Source organism: Triturus cristatus, chromosome 9, assembly GCF_964204655.1.
Source record: "Triturus cristatus chromosome 9, aTriCri1.1, whole genome shotgun sequence".
Taxonomy (NCBI): Eukaryota; Metazoa; Chordata; class Amphibia; order Caudata; family Salamandridae; genus Triturus; species Triturus cristatus.
Genome location: NC_140592.1, coordinates 1,189,207,452 through 1,189,229,492, shown reverse-complemented (window position 1 = coordinate 1,189,229,492; position 22,041 = coordinate 1,189,207,452). Strand labels below are relative to the sequence as shown.

Sequence of the window (22,041 nt, the reverse complement as noted above, 5' to 3'; positions counted from 1 at the left end):
GGTAACAGCTCTGTTTGTTGTAATTTAGCACCAGACCAGTTTGCATTACTTGTAGCAACTCTTGAGGCAAAATTTGAAATTAAGTTAGCCGAGCATACTCAGTCTTTACTGTCCCAATTAAACAATGCCAACATGGAAGTGAAGAGGCTTGGGGACCTCGTAGTGAAACTTCTAGCAGGTAGTGGGATAACCTCCACATCTGATCCCGGTACTGCTGGCGCCTATGTTAACAAATTAGGTAACTCTTCTTTGCAACCCCCCCAGTCTCCTGCCTTACCGGAAACCGTCCCCTCTGACCCCTTACCATGAAATGGCCCAGTCAAACCTTCCGCTGCTGGACATGGTGGTACATCTACCTTTGGCTATGAAATAAATACTGGTTATACTAACCTTCCCCCGGAGTGTGCACCATTTGTGGTTGTCGTGACAAATGTACCCACCTTAGAAAATCAGCTTGCCCAGCCCCGTGAGGAAACTCATGAGTCACTAAAAAATAAAACTGTATCCTGGCTCAATAAAAGATGTGGTTTTCCCATTCAACTCGCAGATCACATTTTGTCTACTAGAAGGACGAAGTGGGTTGGTCCATCCCGGAAAAGTAGTTGCGGGGACTGTGTTATAGTTAATTTTAGATATCCGCAACATGTTAATACAGTACTGTTACGTGCAGCCTTTCTGGAGGCCGATGCCCACAGTGTTTGTGCGCGCCCGCTGGGCTACTTTTACATGCATAATAATAGACCCCCGAATTGTGTGAGATCTAGACCATTTATATTCAGGGAACCTCAGAGGCCCGTAGCCATTCAAGAACTTAACGCGGGCAACCTTTGTGGGAATGGACCCAACATCACCACCTATAACCGATTTGGGGCACTTTCGGGTTTGGAGGCGTGCGATTGACGCAAGGACTCAGAAAATCAGGAGAGTGCCAGTACGGTCACCCTAGATACCAGAGATTCCCCTGAAGTTATAACGAATTCTGGAAGTTCACAACTTAATTTTGATAGCACTGTATTTGACCCTGGGGATTTAATAAAAATATTAAGCTGGAATATTGCGGGCTTACGGTCTAAAAAGAGTGATAGTGGTTGGCTAGATACATTAAAACAATATGACATTATAGCCTTTCAAGAGACTTGGGATAGGGACTGTGATTTTTGGATTGATGGTTTCACCTCCTATTTTGTGCCAGCTCAGAGTTCTATAGCCGGTAGAGATAGGGGTGGCCTCATGTTCCTTATCTCAGTAAATATTACGGGAAGTACCAAGAAGATTGCAAGTTCCTCCCATCATTGTCTTATATTGGAAGTAAGCCTGGCAAATAATACCAAGCTTATATTAATTAACTGTTATAATTCACAGCTAGAAGAATCCCCCAATGAGCAAATCCACTTTTTGTTATTATATTTTGATGGGTGATTTTAACGTACACTTATGTAATCTAAAATGCCACTTTAGGGATAAGGACGGCCCGCAATTCACAATCCCTCAGCATTTTGAACACAGCTCGAAGGGGGAAGCCATGGAGTCCCTTCTGTCAGACAATGATTTGTATGAAGTTGAGTTCCTGGATAAGAATACCCGTGTTCCTACTTATGCTGCAAGGGACAGTGAATCTATAATTGATTACATATTTTTATCCGCAGGACTTTTAAAATATGTGCTTTTTTATAATGCTTTACGGTCCTGTTTTAGTGATCATAACCCGGTGGTATTGATTTTAGCTAATGTTTTCCCACTCATGAACAAGTGTGCCCTGACTCAAGCTGTGGTTTCTGTGAACGCTAAAGACAAAGGGCGGAGACTTAAATGGAGTAAAGTAATCCCAGAAGACTTTTTTAATTTAATCACCTTAAAGGCTGGCCCATACCTAAACACATGTGCCGATCCGTCCTCCTATGGTAGGGATATAATAATAGCCTTTGAAGCAATTTGCTTTCAAGTGGCTAATGAATTTACCACGAAAGGCAGAGAGGTCAAAAGCAAATCTGCCTTTGGTTGGTTCAACCATAGTTGCACCTTAGCCCTGAACCAACTTAAAAAAGCCCTTAACGAGTAGCCTAGAAATAAAGGGCTAATTGTACAGTTAAGGAAAGAGTACTCGCAAGTAAAACTGGCACGGAAAAGGGAAATCAAACAGGAGGCATGGGTAGCTTTAATGGATAATGCCACTTTGAAAGACAGCTCGAAATTCTGGGAAATCATTAATTCCCCTTTGCTATCCGGTTCACAGAATTCGGTGCTAGAACTGAATATTTCTGAGGAGGAGTGGTTAGGCCATTTCGAAAAAATTTATGGAAGTAACCTTGAGCTGGAAGCCTTTGCGAAACCAACTTCTAATCCTCCCCTCTCCCCTATCAATTTTACTTTTGATGAGGTAGTGAAAGCAATTGAGGGTACAGCCGGGGGTAAGGCGCCAGGTCCCGACGGGGTGCCCTCGGATATGTACAAAGCTAACCCTAAATACTGGGCCAAAATTCTGTTAAGTGTTTTTAACTCAGCGGCCGCAGTAGACCCCCCCGAAGTCGTGGTCCTTATCAATCATAATCCCTGTGTTCAAGAAGGGCCAAAGGGGTGACCCTAGATGTTATAGGCCCATATCCTTGCTGGATTCCTCGTTTAAAATCTTAGGAAAGGTTATTCTGGCTAGGATAAATGATTGGGCACTAGAGAAGGGTGTAATCTCTAATGCACAGTATGGTTTTAGATCAGGGAGGGGTACAGAGGACCAATGTCTTAATTTACACCTAATTGTGGCAAAGTACACTAAAGCTTCTGGGGGATCGTTTTTTTAGGTTTTATGGACCTGTCCACGGCTTTTGACCTGGTTAACAGGTCTAAGCTTTGGTCTATACTGTTGGAATTGGGTCTGGATAGGCCCCTTGTGTACTTTTTGGCAGAATTACACAAAGATCTGAAAGCCTTAATAAGGATGTCTCAGGAGGAGAAATGTACAGCCAGTTTTAAATCTGGTAGAGGGGTACGTCAGGGTTGTATCCTCGCCCCTATGCTATTTACATTGTACATAAATTCCCTTGAAGAAAGCTTGTTAGCTGCTTCCCTCGATATCCCACGGATCGACGGAATTCCCATACCCGTACTCCTTTATGCGGACGATACTGTTTTATTGGCCCGGACTCCGCTTGGTCTTCCAAGATTATTGATTTCCTTTGGAAATTTTATGAAATCATTGGACCTTGTGGTTAATAATGATAAATCCCATATCATGGCACTAGGTAAGGGAAAAAACCTCCTTAAAACATGTTATTGTAATGGTGCTGTTATCTCCAAAGTGAAAGTATTCACCTACCTGGGAGTCGTCTTCAATGATAAGGGTACCTGGACATCCCAAGTAACCACTAAGGTGAAAGCGGTACGTAGCTCCTCGGCTGCAATATTGGATTTTGCAAAAAGGTTGGGAGGGAAACCCTGTGAAGCTATTTTAAAAATATACCAAGCAAAAACTGTTTCTATAGCTAGGTATGGGGCTGCTATTTGGGGGTATATTAACCCGGAACCCATTCAAATAGTAGAAAACAAATGTTTACGTGCTCTTCTTGGCCTCCCTCAATCTACTGCAACACATTCGGTCCATCTAGAATTGGGCATTGGATATATTTCTGACATTTTAAAAATAGCTCCAATTCTGTTGTGGATCAGAATCTGGCTGAACTCGGATTTAACATTGAATCATAGCATTCTGAAAAATTGCATTAAACTTGACAACTGGAAGGAAATACAGTGGTTGTCCTATATTAAAATGATTACTAAGGAGTTAGGACGCCCTGAGCTCTTCACTAATCCTGATGGTCTTTGTAAAGACGATATAATGTGGGTTAAGACATACTATATTAAGCACTGCGAGGTTGAGCGTGAATCCCATGAGCTTGGTAAATCCTCAGTAAGGGCTCACCTCTTGCTTAATCTATCTATGGATATGCACCCATATTTGTCAACTGTTACGAATTTTTATCACAGATGGCTTTTGACCAAATTCCGTTTCAGTCAGATTCATTTTGTATTAAGTGTCCCAAAGGGGTGGTTTAAGCCGGAAGATAGGGTCCCATGTAGATGTGACGATTTTTCTGTTCAGGATACAATGCACTTTATTTTTTTTGCCCTTTGTACCTTGAAGCTAGGAAAAGGTTTATTTTTCCTATTCTGAGAGAGGGAGCTTTCGTCCAAGTTAAACCTGCTCTAATGTTTTTACAATTGATGGAATCGCCTACAACTATGTTTTGTGTAGCCAGTTTTCTAGTTGCTTCTATTAGGCTAAGGAGGGCTAGACTGGCCGCCTTGGAGGAAATCAATTAGTTTTTATAAATCTGTACCACCAGGATTATTTAATTTCCTTTTTAACTAAGTAATTGTGAAATGTTTTTAATTGTGATTATTGAATTGTACACTTTTATGATTTTAATTAATCGAATAAAGTGGTTTTTTGATTGATTGATTGCTACTACCATGTGATTCGCTTCACAATACTGTGCCACTTTTCTCCAATTCTATCAATCCCCATTTTCCAATACTGCAAAATAACTATGCACCTCTAACTTTGAATGGCCCACAATATTTTTTCAAACCACCTTCCACCTGGCCTGGCCAGAACTTACCTTCCCATAACCTCCCACGCAGATTTTTCCTGTCCTATTTCTGCTCACTTACTTCTGGCTGAGTGGTCTTCAATTTCATTGCTGATCAAAGGCTTCATCTGTGCTGGTAACATATTTGTGCCAGCTTTCCTGCCCCTCATGAACTCAAAGAGAACTTCTCCAGTAACTCCATTCTTAGTTGTACATTTAGCCTATACTAGATCCATAACTGCCAACCTGATATATTTTCTGTAGGCCACTGCTATTTGAATATCCTGTTTCACAATGTGGTAGGCTCATTTTAAAATGCCATTGGCTTGTAGGTTGTATAAACTAGTGGAGAACGTTTAATACCACACTTTCCAAAAAACGCACCCATCTCCTCCGAAACCAATTGCGTGCCATTACCAGTAATCAACTTACAGGGATATCCTTCTGCCCTAAAAATTTCCTCTAGGGTCTTTATGGTAGCTTTTGGGGTGGTTTCCCTGAGAAATTTCATGACCAGCCATTTAGAATTGACTTCAACCATCAGCAAGGCAAACTTGAGCTCCCCTCCAAAACTACCCTTGGCCTTATAAAATCTATGCCACGCCATCCCAGAATAAATCACACCTTCACATGCTTGACTACCAACTTTTAAACTTTTCTCACCTTCTTTACAATCACCACACCACTCAACACATTCCACAATATCACAATCCATCCCTGGCCACCAAAAATTCACTTGAAACCTTTTTTTTTTTAGACAAAGTCTGTCCTAAATGACCCTCATGAGCCACATCAAACAATTTCAATCGAAGATAAACTAGAGGCCCAAACTTGTCCCATCTCTCAATCAAGTCGACCCCCACCACCACCAACTCATCCAAAATGTTTATATATGGCCGCACCTTCACATTCAACAATCTTTCACTCCTGCTTCCCTGCTTAAACACAATAACTTAAGTGTCATCCATCATTCTTTTGCACCACTCTTCATTTGATACAGCACCCTATGTGTAACCATACACATCTTCTAAACTTGCCACTGCACATTCTTTCTCCCACGCTTCCCCGTTAGTTTTATCCACAGTTTGCCAGTCCAACGGTAAGCTTGACAAGCAGTCAGACATATCAAAGGGGATGATGGACGGAGCGTTTGAGCAAATCAAACACTCACCCTCAGTCACCTGATCTGGGTTTAATCCGTCATCCAAGCAGTCAGACATCCTTGCATATGTTCAATTGGATAACAATACTCCTGAAGGAGATGCTAGCCTCACCAATCTTCCAGATCCCTTTACTGCACCTCTGGGAAAATTACTTTAACCAAAGGTTTGCGATTTGTGCGATGTGTTACTTGAATACCGCAGGTATAGGTACAGAAACACTCCATTCCCCACGCTGCAGCCAAGGCCTCCCTCTCAGGTATGGAAAAATTCCTTTTCCTTAGAGTGAGTGACCTTGAAACACAATGCATTCTTTTTAGGTCAAGCCTGGCGCGCATGCGCTGCTCTATGGGAAGCTTATTTTGAGCACTCAAAACTTCTCGGTGTGGGTAGAACTCCTCCCTCACATTGTGTCTTTCAGTAATGAAAGCACGCAAATGGCCAAAGGCGGGTTCATGTCCCACCTCTTCTTCAAATGTTCACGCCCACTGTGTTTTGCTCTCTGGAGCGAGCAGCGGCGCACAAGGGTGGCAGCTGCATTCCTGGTGGGTCAGGTTACACGCAAAGCGCCGTGCTTTTTCTTGTTTTCCTACTTGTGACCACGTGTATGGTTTCTGCCCGTAACACAAGCACTCGTGTTTCCAGTCGCTGCAATCCTGATTATTTTTGTTTGGTTTCTGCCCATAACATGAGTGCTCTTTTCAGACGCTCCGTTCCTGTTTATCGTCATATTTCATTTGTTGTGATAGATGTCGCTCCGAGCTCCGTTCCTGTCTTTGAGCACTTCACCCATGCGCTAGTGTTTGCTCTGATTTCTTTCTGCTGAGGAGGACTTTACACACTTGGCAAAATAGAACTTTTTTATGCGCTCCCACATGCACAAACATTGTTTTTGTTTTTTAATCGAACGTTCAAACATGCCGTCAGATGGTCTGACACCAAGTGCGTTTTATTTGTCTGAGTCTATTTCTGTTTATTTATACGAGCACCAATTCCAGCGTGGGTTATATGAGATGGCATAATTCTGTTGGGACATTTCTGGAAAAGTATGTGAAATTATGTTAGGGAAGCTCTGGTGTAAAACGGTTACAGGCAGGACTTTGGTTTGAGCAGAAAAGCTCTATCAAACATGGCAGAAAATTAAATGTAATGTGAAAAAACAGGGTGCATGTTCTCTTGCGTGGACACAATGACATCACGCTATACCTTCTATGGTCATTATGAGTTTCAAGAGATCCCAAATATAATGAGATTTCTTCCATGTCACTGGTACACCAGTCTTCCATTTCTGGACTTTGATTTACAGATAGTTTTACAATATCATTTTTATCATGTGTTGCTCCAATTGGCTCAATTACAATGCATGACGACTACAATCCAGACTGCACAAGTTTGACAAATCAAAATCCAGCAATGGATCAATGATCTCCCAAAGACATTGAGCCAACCTGTCGTCCTACTCCTGCTTCTTTGGTTTGATATTACATGTTTTATCATCTTTACTTTGTAGTTGCACGACCTGAAAACTAGGTTAAGACAGTTATGCCGTCAATGAAATCTCAATACTCTGTGGTTAAGAAAGTTAATAAGATCCGGTCTCTTCACTACCCACCTGCTGGGGGAAGGGGCAGCGTAGCTCAGATAGAACGGGGAGGAGGTGTAACAATGATAGAGGTGTGTGGTGTTTTAATACTATGTATATATCAGCAGTGCCCTCTATCAGGCCTTCCCACGTGCACCATTGCAGATCTCATATCTTGCTACTGCAGGCCTTCTATCTTGCCATACTTTATGAATTAAGGTTTATTGTCTCTATAATGTGCTGCACGGCTAAACCTATTGGGTATGCCAATGCTTGTTCCACCACTGGCATGGTTGATTTTTTACCCAAGCAAAGTTACATCCTTTTCGGAGACGTTTCCTCATCCCCTTTGTTTTCTCTTCAAACTTTTTTATAAACATAAGAGTATTATTCTATAAGACCTAAAAAAGATCTACGCTGATCTTTATGGACAGGAGCAGGTGCTTCTTTAATGGCTTTCAACAGATCTTTCTTCGGTTTCCCTCATCTTTAGAGAGTGTGTACCAAAGATACTCAACTTCTTCAAGTAGAAATTTACATTTCTCCTTTTTAAGAGAGTTAAGCCCACTTCAGTTAGCCTAACACTTGTATAAGTGTGATGTTGCTACTTTCAATAATTTATCCAGATACCAAGATGTCATCCTAAAAGACAATCGCACCCAAAGATAGCCCAAACGGCATCCTAGATGCCTTCCATAGTTATAAAAGCTATAAGCCGTTTGGAACCTGTGCAATTTGATTTGGCATTACACACTTTTTTAGATCAAGCTTGCTGAAAAAAAGTCCACCTTTAAATCAACAATACCAATTCATTTATGTTGGGTAAAGGGTAATTGTCAGTCACAATATTACGATTAACATCGCACAGATCAATGCTGAATCTTAGGCCACCTTCTGATTTTTCAGTTATCACAACTGGAGAGACCCACTTAGAGCTTTCAGTAGGCTCAATGACTTCCTCCCTCACCATATCACCTAAAATTTTCTTGACCTCACTCCTCACAACAATAGGTACCCTCCTTAATTTATGGTGGACTATGACTGCATCAGACTTTAGGACAATGTTATGCACATATCCCTTCAATTCTCCTAGTCTGTCAGCAAAGACCAATTGAATCCCCTCAGCAATTTCATCCAGTGAAATGTCATCTACTACCATAACCCGGTTAGGGGCCCGTGGATTGATGACTATGAGGAGATCGTATTGGTGCTGCCACCTCAGAATTGGAGGTCCTGATTCTGCCACATATACTTTACCTGCAAACGTCCTGTTTTGAAAGTTAATTTTGGTCAACATATGACCAACAATATCAATCCGTTCTCCTTGCTACCCCATGGGACTTTTATTCTTTGATAGCAGACAAACATTTGTCCACTCTTGTGCAAGCATACGCTTGGGTATCTTCGTATACAGGGAGCCTGGGTCTACCATGAGCTGAACAGTTCTGCATTTGATCCGGAAATCTGCTTTCGGTCTAATAATTCTCCTAGAACTTTAGTTTGTGTCATCTATGCATAAGATTCTATCTTCCTTTTCGTGTATCATATTCCCTTTGCATTCTTCACAGCAACTTTAGGTTTGGGATTAACTTTACACATAAGTGCAAAGTGTCCTTTGCAAACATTTCCTGCAGTCCTTTCCCTCAGTAAAACATGCTTTGAATTCAGAAAGTCACTCCCACACCTAGATAAACTTTCATAACTTGCCTTGTGTTTTGCTAGAGACATTATAACGCTTTGTAGCTTTCAGGACCTTAGCCTCATCTGTATTTTCAACACAAGTAACTTCCGTTTTTTCAATGTAAAACGGCCTCATGTAGTCCTTCCCCACCAGCCAGCCAGCTAACCAACTGACTCATGCTTAACTCCAACGCAAAACCTTCACAAAATATTCTAAATGACATAGGAAACCTTCTTGAATTTGAATGAACCTACACCAACTCAGGATACGAGTTACCTATTCTTCCAAACGAAGACGTTGTGTTAGGCAGAGTAGGACCTGTACATGAGGCAAGAAGGCAAGTATAGGTTATGGCCCCCATACACTCACTCCAGGTGGCCTGTGGTGCTCTACACATATGGGTAGAGACTAGACATGTCACAGGGTGATTGCAAATGTCTTTGACAGAGAAAGCACACACAATATAATCTCAACAGACAATGGAGTACAATTGGTGTCTAGGGTGAACGCGCTTAGACTTAAAAAAATGAGCGTTGTATCATCCAGAATCAAATGGAATGGTAGAAAACTTGAACAGTGTCATAAAAGACCATTCCGATAACAGAAGAGAATGGAAGGATGAAGTGAGAAGAAGATTAGAGATGTAGAGACTCACCCTACAGTCAAGTACAGGTAAGACAGATTTTGAGTTGTTCAGGGGTAGGAAGCCCAACAGCGCAGTTTCACCGGTGTGGATCCACCAGGATCAGGGTGGATGGAGTACAGTTTGACGGGTGGAAAAAAAAGAGTTGTTGAAAGCAAAGGGGAGAGAGGAATGTTTTGATGTGAGAAGAACATTGAAAAAGACAAGGGTCAACGAGAGTGATTGGATTTGCATAGAAAACCTGCAAGCAGCAATGAGAACCCTATGTTTTCAAAGCCCATCAGAACGATCAGGTTGTTTACAAATGAAGTGAAGAATCATTCATGCATTTGGAATCTGAACAGAGTGATAGTGTTCAAATGAGAAGCGAGGGAGAATAAAAGAGCTGGAAATAATGTGAAAGAGAGAGGGACAAAAGTAACAAAGAAGAATGAGCTTAAAAAGAGTAACAGAAATAGAATTATTAAGTGTTTGGAGGATTATAAAACATGACAGCACTATCCTGTTAGAAAAACACACTCCCACACCGGAAGGGTGGTGGTGTTCTCCCAGACACGCTGTGGTAGCTTGGCTCGAGCGGTAAGGAAGGCACCGTGTTAAGCATACGACACACCCTCACAATAACCATGCGTTCATCCGTTCCAAAAACGACACTACACCTTAAAAATGATACTGAAAATATATCTTTATCTTCTTTTCTCTTAGTTGCTGATTAAATAAATAATAATACAATCACAGTACACAAGGCTTTTCCTGTGGAAGGGTACGTCAAATAAATACTTTCTTAACGATTCAATAAATAAGGTAGATCATAAATAATCAAGGCATAAATATAAGTGTATTACATAACAGGCAATTAAATATTATGAGGCAATAAATACTGTACGACAATAAATATTGTGCGACAATAAATACTGTGAAACAATAAATACTGTGAGGCAATAAATAGGATGAATACAATAAATACAGTGCTCTCAATAAATAATAAAAGCCAACAGTGACACTTGCAAATCAGTTCACATTCCTGAGGTACTATGGGATGATTTGACCCAATCCCAGCTTGTAGAGATTTGGATGGCCTAAGGGGTATACTCCCTGGCTTGGACAAGGCTGAGGCCTAACTGAGGTAGATCAAGGGGGAATCTAGAGATCTGGCTCTCCCCCACTGTATTAGTCTCAGCTCACCCCTGGCACAATCAAGCTGGTTCCAGCACCTCTCTAGCCCCTAGGATGGTCTCTTAGGGCTTCACAGGGCCTTAGGCGCCCTCTATTCCACTTACTGCCCCTTTTTTTATGAAGCTCCGACGCCGCTGGAGTCGTGTCGACGCCGTGAGGCGGCTCCGGTCCGATTACGGCGGCCTCGGCGCAATGACAGTTCTTGACGACGCCGGGAGGCGGTTCCGGTTCGATGTCGGCGGCCTCGGCTCGATGTCGACCTCCGGTTCAATGACGTCGGGCAGTCTTGGCTCGATGTCGACTTCGGGCAGCTCCGGTTCGATGACGTCGGGCGGCCTCGGCTCGATGTCGACTTCCGGCGGCTCCGGAGTGCGATCTCCACTCCCGACCTCCGATGCTCCTTTCCTCAGGTTCCGGCGACTCCGGAGTGCGACCTCCACTCCCGACCTCCGGCACGATTCTCTTCAGGTTCCGGCGACTCCGGAGTGCGATCTCCACTCCTGACCTCCGGCACGCTTCACCTCGGTCTCCGGCGACTCCGGGGGGCGGACTTCACTCCCCCGTCGACGCCGCACACTCGACCTCAGGTGTCTTCCTCCATGACCTCTGGTACTCTCCACGACCTCCGTCGGCGCCCTCTCTCGACCTCTGGCGGCTCCGGGTACGACGTCTGCTTTCCAGTCAGCGCCGCTTCTTCACCTCCGGCCCCGGGTCTCTAGGCTTCTCAACGTTGGACTTCAGGAAGTTACCAGTAACCAGGTCAGGAACTTGCTGTTCTTTACTTTTAAGGCCTGTTCCTGCTGTCCAGGTCCTTAAGATGGTTTTTCTTGCTTTCTCCCACACAGGGCTCCAGGCTGGGCTCAGTCAGTAGGGACTAGTATCAAGGGTGGGTTTATGGACCCCACTCCAGGCACAAGTTTCCACCCCTGCTGCCTCACTCCTTCCTCCTTCAGGTTTCTGCTGCTCTCTCTTCACCAGTCAGGTGCCAACTGCCAACCCCAACTGTCAACTCTGACTTTAGCTTCCCAACATTCTAAACCGCCTCCAACTGTCACAGGGTTCCAGAATGTTGTAGAAGGTTCTAGTAGGTTCCAGTGATGTCACAGGTGACAATGGGTGGCCACCATTTTGTGCTCCAGGCCCTCAGACAGAAGTTCCAGGGGTAGATAAAATGGCTCCCTGAATCTGCATCAATACTAAAAAGTCTGGTGGTTCCCAAAAAGGAAAAATACTAACAGGGTTTGAGGCAAAAGTGGGACAAAATAAATAATGATGAGGAGGGACCACCCAAAGGGCTGACAGGTCTAACACGCGTCCCCCCCAGCTGAAAGTGGGGAGAGCTACCCAACCCCTTGGGAGTTCTCATCACTAAGGCGGAAATACCTTGAGAGACCGTCTGCATTGGCGTGGTCCACTCCAGGCCGATGTTCCACCTGAAAGTCCATTCCCTGTAGGGAAATAGACCACCTCAACAACTTGGGATTCTCCCCCTTCATCTGCATCAGCCAACGAAGGGGTCTGTGGTCGGTCTGAACCAGGAAGTGCGAGCCAAACAGGTATGGCCGCAACTTCTTCAGAGCCCATACCACTGCAAAGGCTTCACGCTCTATTGCACTCCACTTCTGTTCCCTGGGAAGTAGTCTCCGGGATAGGAAGACCACGGGTTGATCCAGACCCTCTTCATTGAGTTGCGATAATACTGCCCCAATGCCATGTTCCGATGCATCCGTCTGGACAATGAACTCCTTCTCCGGGCAGTCGCGGACCTTGTGCTGACACAGGCCCAGTCAGGTGTACCCAGCATCTCGGCATGAGTCCGGTATTCCACCTCCTTCCAACCATTGTGCTCCATGTCATTCCCCAGCAGACAATCGACTGGCACGGCAGGGCTTACGGCAACTCGAAGTGAACCTGCAACCCCCCCCCCCCATTCAAAGGGAACCTCGGCCACCGGATAGTGGCCTGTTCTGCCGTCAGCCATCGCGGCTGGGTGGAGTACATCGGGAATCACCTGCTCTGGAGACACTAGTTGGCTACGTACCATAGTCATACTGGCTCCTGTGTCTCTCAGAGCCTCCCCTCTTTGGCCGTTGATGGTGACCCACTGCCCATACTTTACGGTATTTGCGGGCACCTGGATCTTAGGAACCATCTCCCGTTCTCCCAGGGACACTAAAGTGACACCCGCCCACTCCCTTCCCTTAGTTAAGGGCATCTCCTCCCCGAGCACTACACTAGCTACTCCGGGGGCCTTTCCTCCAATGGGAGGGGGTGGTCTTTTCGGGCACTTCGCATCTCCCTTATAGTGTCCGACGCCACCGCACTCGAAGCAATGGACAACCCTTGGCTGCTGACTCTGGCCAGGATTAGGGTTTCTGGGTGGGTTAGCCCTAGGGGTGAATCCTGTTCCCTTTCCTTGGAAATTATTTTGGGGGCCTTTGGAGAACTCCTTTTTCTTTTCCCCTCCCTCTTTCTTCTGGGGGGCGCCCTGTCCGGCCTTTTGAGTATCCCCTCCAGTCCCCCTTGTGGACACCCGGGTACTAGCCCAAATGTCCGCCTCCTCAGCAAGCTTCCGGGGACTGGTCAGCTTGCTATCCACCAGGTGTTGACGCAGTTCAGGGAAACATTTTTCGAGCAGGTGTTCCTTCAGTACTAAATCAAACAACCCCTCGTAGTTCCTCACTTCACTGCCCTGTATCCAACCCTCTAGTGCCTTCTTTGCATAGTCCAGGAAGTCCACCCAATTCTGTGTGCCCAGTTTGTGACTACCCCGGAACTTCTGTCTATACTTTTCGGGTGTTAGTCCAAACTTTCTTATGAGCGCCACTTTCATGGTGGGGTAGTGGGTCTGCTCATCCTGCTCTAGGGCCAATAATGCATCCCTACCAGCTGGAGGCATGTACTTGTACAATCCCCCTCCCCAGTACCTCTCTGGAACCCCATGGGCCCTTAACGAGACCTCATAGGCCGCTAGCCACTTGGCGATATCGTCACCCGCCCCATAGCTAGCTACTATGTCCTTTGGCAAGTAGGGTTTGGGTTCCCTGGTGAACTCTCTTTCTTCGCTGCCACCATTAGGAACAGGGTGTGCCCTAACTCTTAGGATCTGAAGATCTATCTCTTTCAGCCTTAACTCGTGAGCCATCCTCTGTTCCTCCTTCTCTTTCTCCAGCCTTGCTAAGTCCCATGTGAGCTGTCTTTTCTCTCTCCGGTCCGTTAACTCCACTTCAGACAAGCCACCGCTAGAGGCACTGCTGCCCTTCCTGGAAAGTGTCCTGGGCCCCTCTGGCAGGTTCCCCACCTCAGGGTGGTACAAACCAGCTCCCTCACTGTCGGGCTCTCTATCCCTGTCCTCCTCCTCAGCCTTGCTTTCCCGTCGTGCCTCCCCCCAAGCCCTCAAGCTGGTTTGGAGTGCACCCTTCTTTGCTCCTGGGGGACAATACACCCCCTCCCGCTGACAAAACTCCCTGAGTTGGGCCACGGTGTACATCTCTAAATTCTCCAATACAAACTCCATCTTGCCCACTCAGGTCAGAGGACAGGTTTTTTACAGAAGCTATGCAGGGGGGTACCTTTGATAATACCTCCTCCCACCACCAGAGTAAATTTGGAAAAACAAAAACTCACAATTAGGAAGGCCGCTTTGAGAAAACTCCCGGTGTAGGCCTATGGACTACCCACAGTTATTGTCGAGTGTACGTAGGCACAGCTCAATCCCACCGCTGAACACCAAACATGTTAGAAAAACACACTCCCACACCGGAAGGGTGGTGGTGTTCTCCCAGACACGCTGTGGTAGCTTGGCTCGAGCGGTAAGGAAGGCACCGTGTTAAGCATACGACACACCCTCACAATAACCATGCGTTCATCCGTTCCAAAAACGACACTACACCTTAAAAATTATACTGAAAATATATCTCTTTATCTTCTTTTCTCTTAGTTGCTGATTAAATAAATAATAATAATACAATCACAGTACACAAGGCTTTTCCTGTGGAAGGGTACGTCAAATAAATACTTTCTTAACGATTCAATAAATAAGGTAGATCATAAATAATCAAGGCATAAATATAAGTGCATTACATAACAGGCAATTAAATATTATGAGGCAATAAATACTGTACGACAATAAATATTGTGCGACAATAAATACTGTGAGGCAATAAATAGGATGAATACAATAAATACAGTGCTCTCAATAAATAATAAAAGCCAACAGTGACACTTGCAAATCAGTTCACATTCCTGAGGTACTATGGGATGATTTGACCCAATCCCAGCTTGTAGAGATTTGGATGGCCTAAGGGGTATACTCCCTGGCTTGGACAAGGCTGAGGCCTAACTGAGGTAGATCAAGGGGGAATCTAGAGATCTGGCTCTCCCCCACTTCACAACCCCTCTGTATTAGTCTCAGCTCACCCCTGGCACAATCAAGCTGGTTCCAGCACCTCTCTAGCCCCTAGGATGGTCTATTAGGGCTTCACAGGGCCTTAGGCGCCCTCTATTCCACTTACTGACCCTTTTTTTATGAAGCTCCGACGCCGCTGGAGTCGTGTCGACGCCGTGAGGCGGCTCCGGTCCGATGGCGGCGGCCTCGGCGCAATGACAGTTCTTGACGACGCCGGGAGGCGGTTCCGGTTCGATGTCGGCGGCCTCGGCTCGATGTCGACCTCCGGTTCAATGACGTCGGGCAGTCTTGGCTCGATGTCGACTTCGGGCAGCTCCGGTTCGATGACGTCGGGCGGCCTCGGCTCGATGTCGACTTCCGGCGGCTCCGGAGTGAGATCTCCACTCCCGACCTCCGATGCTCCTTTCCTCAGGTTCCGGCGACTCCGGAGTGCGACCTCCACTCCTGACCTCCGGCACGATTCTCTTCAGGTTCCGGCGACTCCGGAGTGCGATCTCCACTCCCGACCTCCGGCACGCTTCACCTCGGTCTCCGGCGACTCCGGGGGGCGGACTTCACTCCCCCGTCGATGCCGCACAATCGACCTCAGGTGTCTTCCTCCACGACCTCTGGTACTCTCCACGACCTCCGTCGGCGCCCTCTCTCGACCTCTGGCGGCTCCGGGTACGACGTCTGCTTTCCAGTCAGCGCCGCTTCTTCACCTCCGGCCCTCTAGGCTTCTCAACGTTGGACTTCAGGAAGTTACCAGTAACCAGGTCAGGAACTTGCTGTTCTTTACTTTTAAGGCCTGTTCCTGCTGTCCAGGTCCTTAAGATGTTTTTTCTTGCTTTCTCCCACACAGGGCTCCAGGCTGGGCTCAGTCAGTAGAGACTAGTATCAAGGGTGGGTTTATGGACCCCACTCCAGGCACAAGTTTCCACCCCTGCTGCCTCACTCCTTCCTCCTTCAGGTTTCTGCTGCTCTCTCTTCACCAGTCAGGTGCCAACTGCCAACCCCAACTGTCAACTCTGACTTTAGCTTCCCAACATTCTAAACCGCCTCCAACTGTCACAGGGTTCCAGAATGTTGCAGAAGGTTCTAGTAGGTTCCAGTGATGTCACAGGTGACAATGGGTGGCCACCATTTTGTGCTCCAGGCCCTCAGACAGAAGTTCCAGGGGTAGATAAAATGGCTCCCTGAATCAATACTAAAAAGTCTGGTGGTTCCCAAAAAGGAAAAATACTAACAGGGTTTGAGGCAAAAGTGGGACAAAATAAATAATGATGAGGAGGGACCACCCAAAGGGCTGACAGGTCTAACACGACTATCCCATAAGAACAAGGTGTGAGCTCATATTTCAAATCTCAACATTTCCCAAGTATATGGATGATTATAAAACATGATACATCTATCCTGTAACGTGTGAACTCATATTTCCATTCCTTGTAACATTCTTTTATTACTATGTAATGTTTTCAGTGCTTCCTTTCATTATTCATGCAACATAATGTTTACAGGATGATCTTTCATTGTAATGCAAATATTGCTGTATTATGTTGTAGGGTGGGAGATGTGTGATATCTGGGGTTTGCGGAGTATGAAGAACATCAAATGTGGCGTGTGTAATGACCAGTTGGAATTAGAAGGTAAGATGGAGGCAGTTAAGATCAGATGAGTTGGAATACAAAACAGAAGTATGGCTGGGACATTAATATTTGATAATAAGCGTATGAAGTTAACCTAACTAACCTATGTCAGTATGTTCATGAGGAGGAAAACACTGTTACGTTGAGTTCTCGGGGTCAGCAAATCACTAGCCTACTGTCTCAAAATAATCTTATTTTGTTAGTGTAAAGAACCAGGGTGATGTTGGTAGTGTTATCTGCTGAATACAAATTAGGACGTTCCCCCAGAGAATCAGCTGAAAAGGGATTTAGGCTGCAATAGTTTAAAGTTAAAGCAAATGCACTATTTATTGAAGTGGAAGAATACATATTCACCAATGCAGTTCCCTGGATGAGCAATATGAGTTAATGGTACCTAAATGTAGGTGTCTGGGACTACTTGATTTGCTACTGAGGTATGGTCCATGGACTTACCACCAACAGAAAGGGGCTTTAAATTACTGACAACACATTATTTGTACTTCAAGCTTAGTGCTTAGGAAATGCCTGCCGTTGTTTAAAGTGCACATCTGTAATGAACTCAGATTTAAAAAAAATGCACGAAGCCCCCATACTTATCCTTGAAGTATGTGAACTCATAAATGTAACTCCCATCCCCAAAATCCAATCAGCAGTGGCTCGTAATTACTGCTTAAGATGAAGCCATGACTTGCTAACTGCACGTCACTGGTTCATTCAATTGCCAAAATACATGGACAAAAAACAGAAAACAATATTTAGTCAAAGGTGGAGTTTTTTTACAGTGTTTCCAACTGCGAGATTAAAATCAAAAGGGCAGTCAGGTGTGTAGTAGTACCTACTCAAGGCAATGGGTTAAGAGAGTGCTAGTCAGACAGACGTTATAGGCAAAGAAGTAAATCAAAGGTCTAACCGGCAATTTAAGATTACATATGAGATTACCAGCTGAGATTTAAAAAACATGTTTATTAAGCGATCACTAAACCCATCTGCATTCTGACACAATACATACTTGTCGATGTCCCTCGGTTGTTATCTTGCGTAATAAAAAAAAGGCAAGCGGATGGATTACGTTTCCCTTATTTCTTCAAAATGCAGTTTATTTAGCTTTCCATTGTGTTTTAACCTGCTCTCATTTTCTGTACTTGTTTTCTAGCCAGAAACCCCCTGACGTAAGACTGGATTATCACGGCGGCCTGGTTTCTCTTGAGGTCGTTTTCAATACCAGGCTCCTGAAACTGTTCACTCCACTCGCTGTTTTCCTCAGATGGCTGCTCCTCACTTTGAGTCTCCTCACTTATCTCCTCAAACGAAACAAGCGTGGGACTTTCCCCAAATTCGTCCTCGCTCACACTTGCTGGGGATTCCATAAACGCGTGGCTATTATAAAATCTGTCCTCCGATTTAGCTCCCCATTCGGCTGGATCAAAGTCCGTTTTTTCTCGCTGTTCTAGTAATGTTGTAAAATACATTGCAGCAAAAGCGGGGAGATCGTTTGGTTGTTCCCTTAAAATTTCCCTAGTTAAACCTTCTAGAAGATTTCCAAATCCTTGGGGGACGCGGTAATGAGTGTTTGAGAACGGAATTGACATGGTTAACGGCCTACCGCTCTTGTTGATTGCTTGTGAAGACCTTGGTGTAACAAGCCCTGCTCTTTGTACCCGCTCTCTTGCTCCCTTCGCAGCGTTTCTCTATCTACCCGCAGATTTTGATCGTCCTGGACTTTTTTGCTGGCTTTTTTAAGGTTTTCTTACTTTTCCTGGCGATAAAACGGCCAAAATAGTTTTCCTGAAGCGTTGACGGGCAAACACGACCGTTAATCAGAACCTTTCTCTGGAATGCCTTGGCGTCATTTCCGGTATACATCCAATCAACCTTCCATATTCTGTCCAGGCAAAGGTTCCCAAGGATCAATTGTTTTGGGTCTGAACAGCCAAGCTCCGCCCAACCGGTCAGGGACGGGGTGGGGCACTGCTCAACGCCCCGCCCACCCTCAATCTGCTGTCTGAACTGTCTTTGGGTTGCGAGCAAGAGGAGAACTACCAACCAATGAGACGCGACAGAGAAAGGAGCTTCTGTCCAATCGTGTTCTTTGTATCGCGGGGACGTGCACTCCGGTGGTGCGCGAGGACCTGCGACCGTATTCAATCCTCCAGGAGCGCGTGCTGGGAGGGACGGTCTCGCGCTGGTAAGGGAGCGCGCGCCGCTGCAGCAGCAGACAGGGCTGGCCGGGCTGTGAGCGCAGAGCACGGGTGGTGCTGGTGCTCTGCGCTTCGTACGGGGAGATGTGACCCGCTACCTCACTGCCAGGAGCGAACCCTGCACGGCACCACCCTAGGACAGCCGGCGCCTCCGGGCAGCACCCGGCACCATGGCGGAGCGGGGCAGGCTCAGCTTCCCCGGCACTGGAGCCCTCAACAGACCCGTCCCCATGAACCTCTTCGCCACTTGGGAAATCGACGGCTCGAGTCCCAGCTGCATCCCCAGGTAAGACCCGGCACCTAATGGTGCACTCTACACTCATGTCATCCATCTGCACTAGCTCTACCCGCAGACAGCAACCCAGATCCGGAGAAAGAACTATCACCACAAGTGTACCCTAAGAGCAACATCGCCCCAGATGAGATGGCATCCCTGCGTGCACCATGTGTAAGAGTCAGTACCCCTGGTGGTATCTAAACACTAACTGTAGCCCCCCGTATAGGAGCACCAAAGTGTGCCCGAGATAAGAACTGACACTCCAAGCTGACTCTGCGCGAGCAGCACCAGGACCAACTGCGACCAGCCCTGGAGAGCGCCCATGTGTGCACAGGGCAGGCGAGCCAGCTGCCACGAGTGCCTGGGCCAGTGGAAAGGCTCACACAGTGGTACCCTACTGCCAGCTATACTCATATGTTGAGATTCACCTCGCAGGTGCACTTCATCCAGCATCCATGTATGTAAGTGAGAGGAAAACACCTAAGAGTGAACCTAAGGAGAAAATGAGCACCGGGAGCTGTACCCCGGATTACACTGCTGAGTCAGTTATTTTGCTTCTCCATAAGGACACATTATCACTGATAGTGTTATGGTTCACTTCCCTGTTTGTGATATGTGTCATGCCTTGTGAATTATGCTGTGTAATCCTCACCGTTCCCCGTGATAATGGTTCTCTGATCCCTAAACTGGTCGCCAGTGCATCTAATTATGTATGGTGGTCTGTTGTCCCCCGGGACTTAGTTCTTATATAGAAATATCTTAAATAATGAAAGGTAGTGCCAACAGCCAGAGCTAGCGCCCATGCAGGTACAGCGGATCACTTCCTTCCCCGACAGGGAACAAGGAACAGAGAACAAGAAACCCAGCAGCTCGGGGTGTCCACGCTAACCGCATTCTCTGAACCTCTGGCGTGCAAGGGCGGGAACCTGAGCATATGAGAACGCATCCCATCTCAATGCCCTCTCTGCCATGAATCCAATCCTGTGCACGTAGTGTGAAAGGCAGCCCCAGCGCAGAGGAGGTGCTGAACCCTGGTGGTCCCTCATTGACCCCTTCATCTGCGGAGTAGGCTGTCCACGTGGACGACATAGAACCAGCCAGTCACAGAGTTTCCTCTATATTGAGATGTTGACTAGAGTGCAAGCGACCCCGTTCTGTTGCCAGTAGAAAGTAGCACCAAGGGGTGTACCATTCACCTGATGCCAATCATGCACTTTAAGTTGTGGCACCCACCATGAAAGAGATCCAAAGGCCGGTTGTGTTGAGAAAAAAGACCTTGAAGCTGATAAAGGGATACCCAATATCAGCGTACATGAAGAGAAGATGCTACGAGTTCTCACACCGGGAGTGAGAGTATCATCGGTGGGTTCAGACAATAGAAAGAGCCCTCAAGATGTTGAGATGGATATGCTTGTTGGTGATTAAGTTTAATGTCTGTATGAGAACTCAAGACCCCTCTGGAGGTGAAGCACCACAGGCCAGCTTGTGGTAGGCAGCCAAAAGGTGGTGTCCTGGGTGGTGGCTGGTGAGTACAGATGAGGAAGGTGCTAGGGGTAATGGGCCAGATAAAGAGCCAGAGGTTAGCAGTAATGACCGCTCCCAAGCCTTGATTGATGTTTCCCAGATCAACAGCTTTCTTTTGCGCACCAAATCAGCTTCATGCTCCGCTCTAGGCTGGAAAAATGAGTTATCATGGAGCACTTTGGCCAGGAAGGAGTGGAGGTGATTGGGCCGGGGGACATGCAACCATAGAATCCCCCGCACGCGATCAACTTGCTGTTGTTGCCTGAGCAGCATCTGACCCGCTGCCGTTTTGACATTTCAACGGATGCAGAACATATTTATGGCTAATTGTTTGGATTTGCACAATTAACTGTTTTCCGCAGCCTTGTCTGTAGATGATGTTACCTATGCTACTTCTCTTGTATGAGAATGTACTAGTTCAGTCTCTTTGGGTTGGATACGCTTACTTGGCACCGCAGTGCCCATTGAGGGGGCACCCTCTTCGTAGGTGATGGAATCGCTCTTGAGCTCTGAGGGCATCGTTCTAGGGTACTGAGAAGACATGGCACATGCCTCGACAATTGGAAGCGAAAGACACACAATTGATGGACGGAATGCAGAACGAATCACCCCCAGTCAAGAGATCTGGGTTAAATCCACCATTCTTTTGCTCACCATGCTACCCCAGTTTAGACCTGGCCATATGCAAATCAGTCTTGACCCTGTGCCTCATGGGAACAGTCCAGCCCGAACTGCCTAGCCAGGTCCTCCATGGACCGGAACCAAGCATCCTAAGATCGGTTCCGGAGTGTCACCCCTCATCAGCCAGGATAGCTTGAATCCAGTGGCACAGTGAGCCCAATTTGAAGGGCCTTTTGGTCATTGAAGCTTTAACTATTAAGGTGGCACCATACGTGCCTGGGCACGTGCTGACCTTGAGGACATCTCTTACTAACAACCATCACTTGTGTGCATAGAGTTAAGAAAGCCACTGTTGTCTTTCACAGGTCTACTGTTACTCTGTCTTTGCTGTGATTAGTTTTTTGGTGGTTGCCATAACATTGTGGAAATGTCACCTGTCAAGGAAATAGAAGTTACAGTAGTTTCCCGTGTACGTACACTTGTTCTGACCGTTCTGTATCACGCAGCAATGTTTTCATCACACCTATACGGATTATCGTTTTACCTGTAGACTGTGGTGGTAG

At 46.2% G+C, this 22,041-nt stretch overlaps 3 protein-coding genes across 16 annotated transcripts in view; 2 read left to right on the top strand and 1 right to left on the bottom strand.

The window, feature by feature from the left end:
- LOC146799603 (uncharacterized) overlaps positions 1-22,041 on the top strand; it is an 889,638-nt gene that overhangs the window by 519,251 nt on the left and 348,346 nt on the right. The gene's annotated exons all lie outside the window — the stretch shown is intronic.
- LOC146799605 (sperm surface protein Sp17-like) lies at positions 17,802-18,780 on the bottom strand. The gene has a single exon (XM_085628088.1). The coding sequence runs from the start codon at positions 18,445-18,447 to the stop codon at positions 17,977-17,979; it is 471 nt and encodes a 156-aa protein (XP_085484214.1). The 5' UTR covers positions 18,448-18,780; the 3' UTR covers positions 17,802-17,976.
- PACS2 (phosphofurin acidic cluster sorting protein 2) overlaps positions 18,967-22,041 on the top strand; it is a 456,225-nt gene continuing 453,150 nt past the window's right edge. For 9 of the 14 annotated variants that reach the window (XM_085627192.1, XM_085627190.1, XM_085627191.1 and 6 more), the window contains exon 1: positions 19,038-19,342. In XM_085627192.1, coding sequence (XP_085483318.1) covers positions 19,227-19,342 — 116 coding nt within the window. In that variant the 5' untranslated portion in view covers positions 19,038-19,226. Of the gene's footprint in view, positions 19,343-22,041 lie in introns of all 14 variants that reach the window. The other 5 variants (XM_085627181.1, XM_085627184.1, XM_085627187.1 and 2 more) reach the window with 4 other exon arrangements.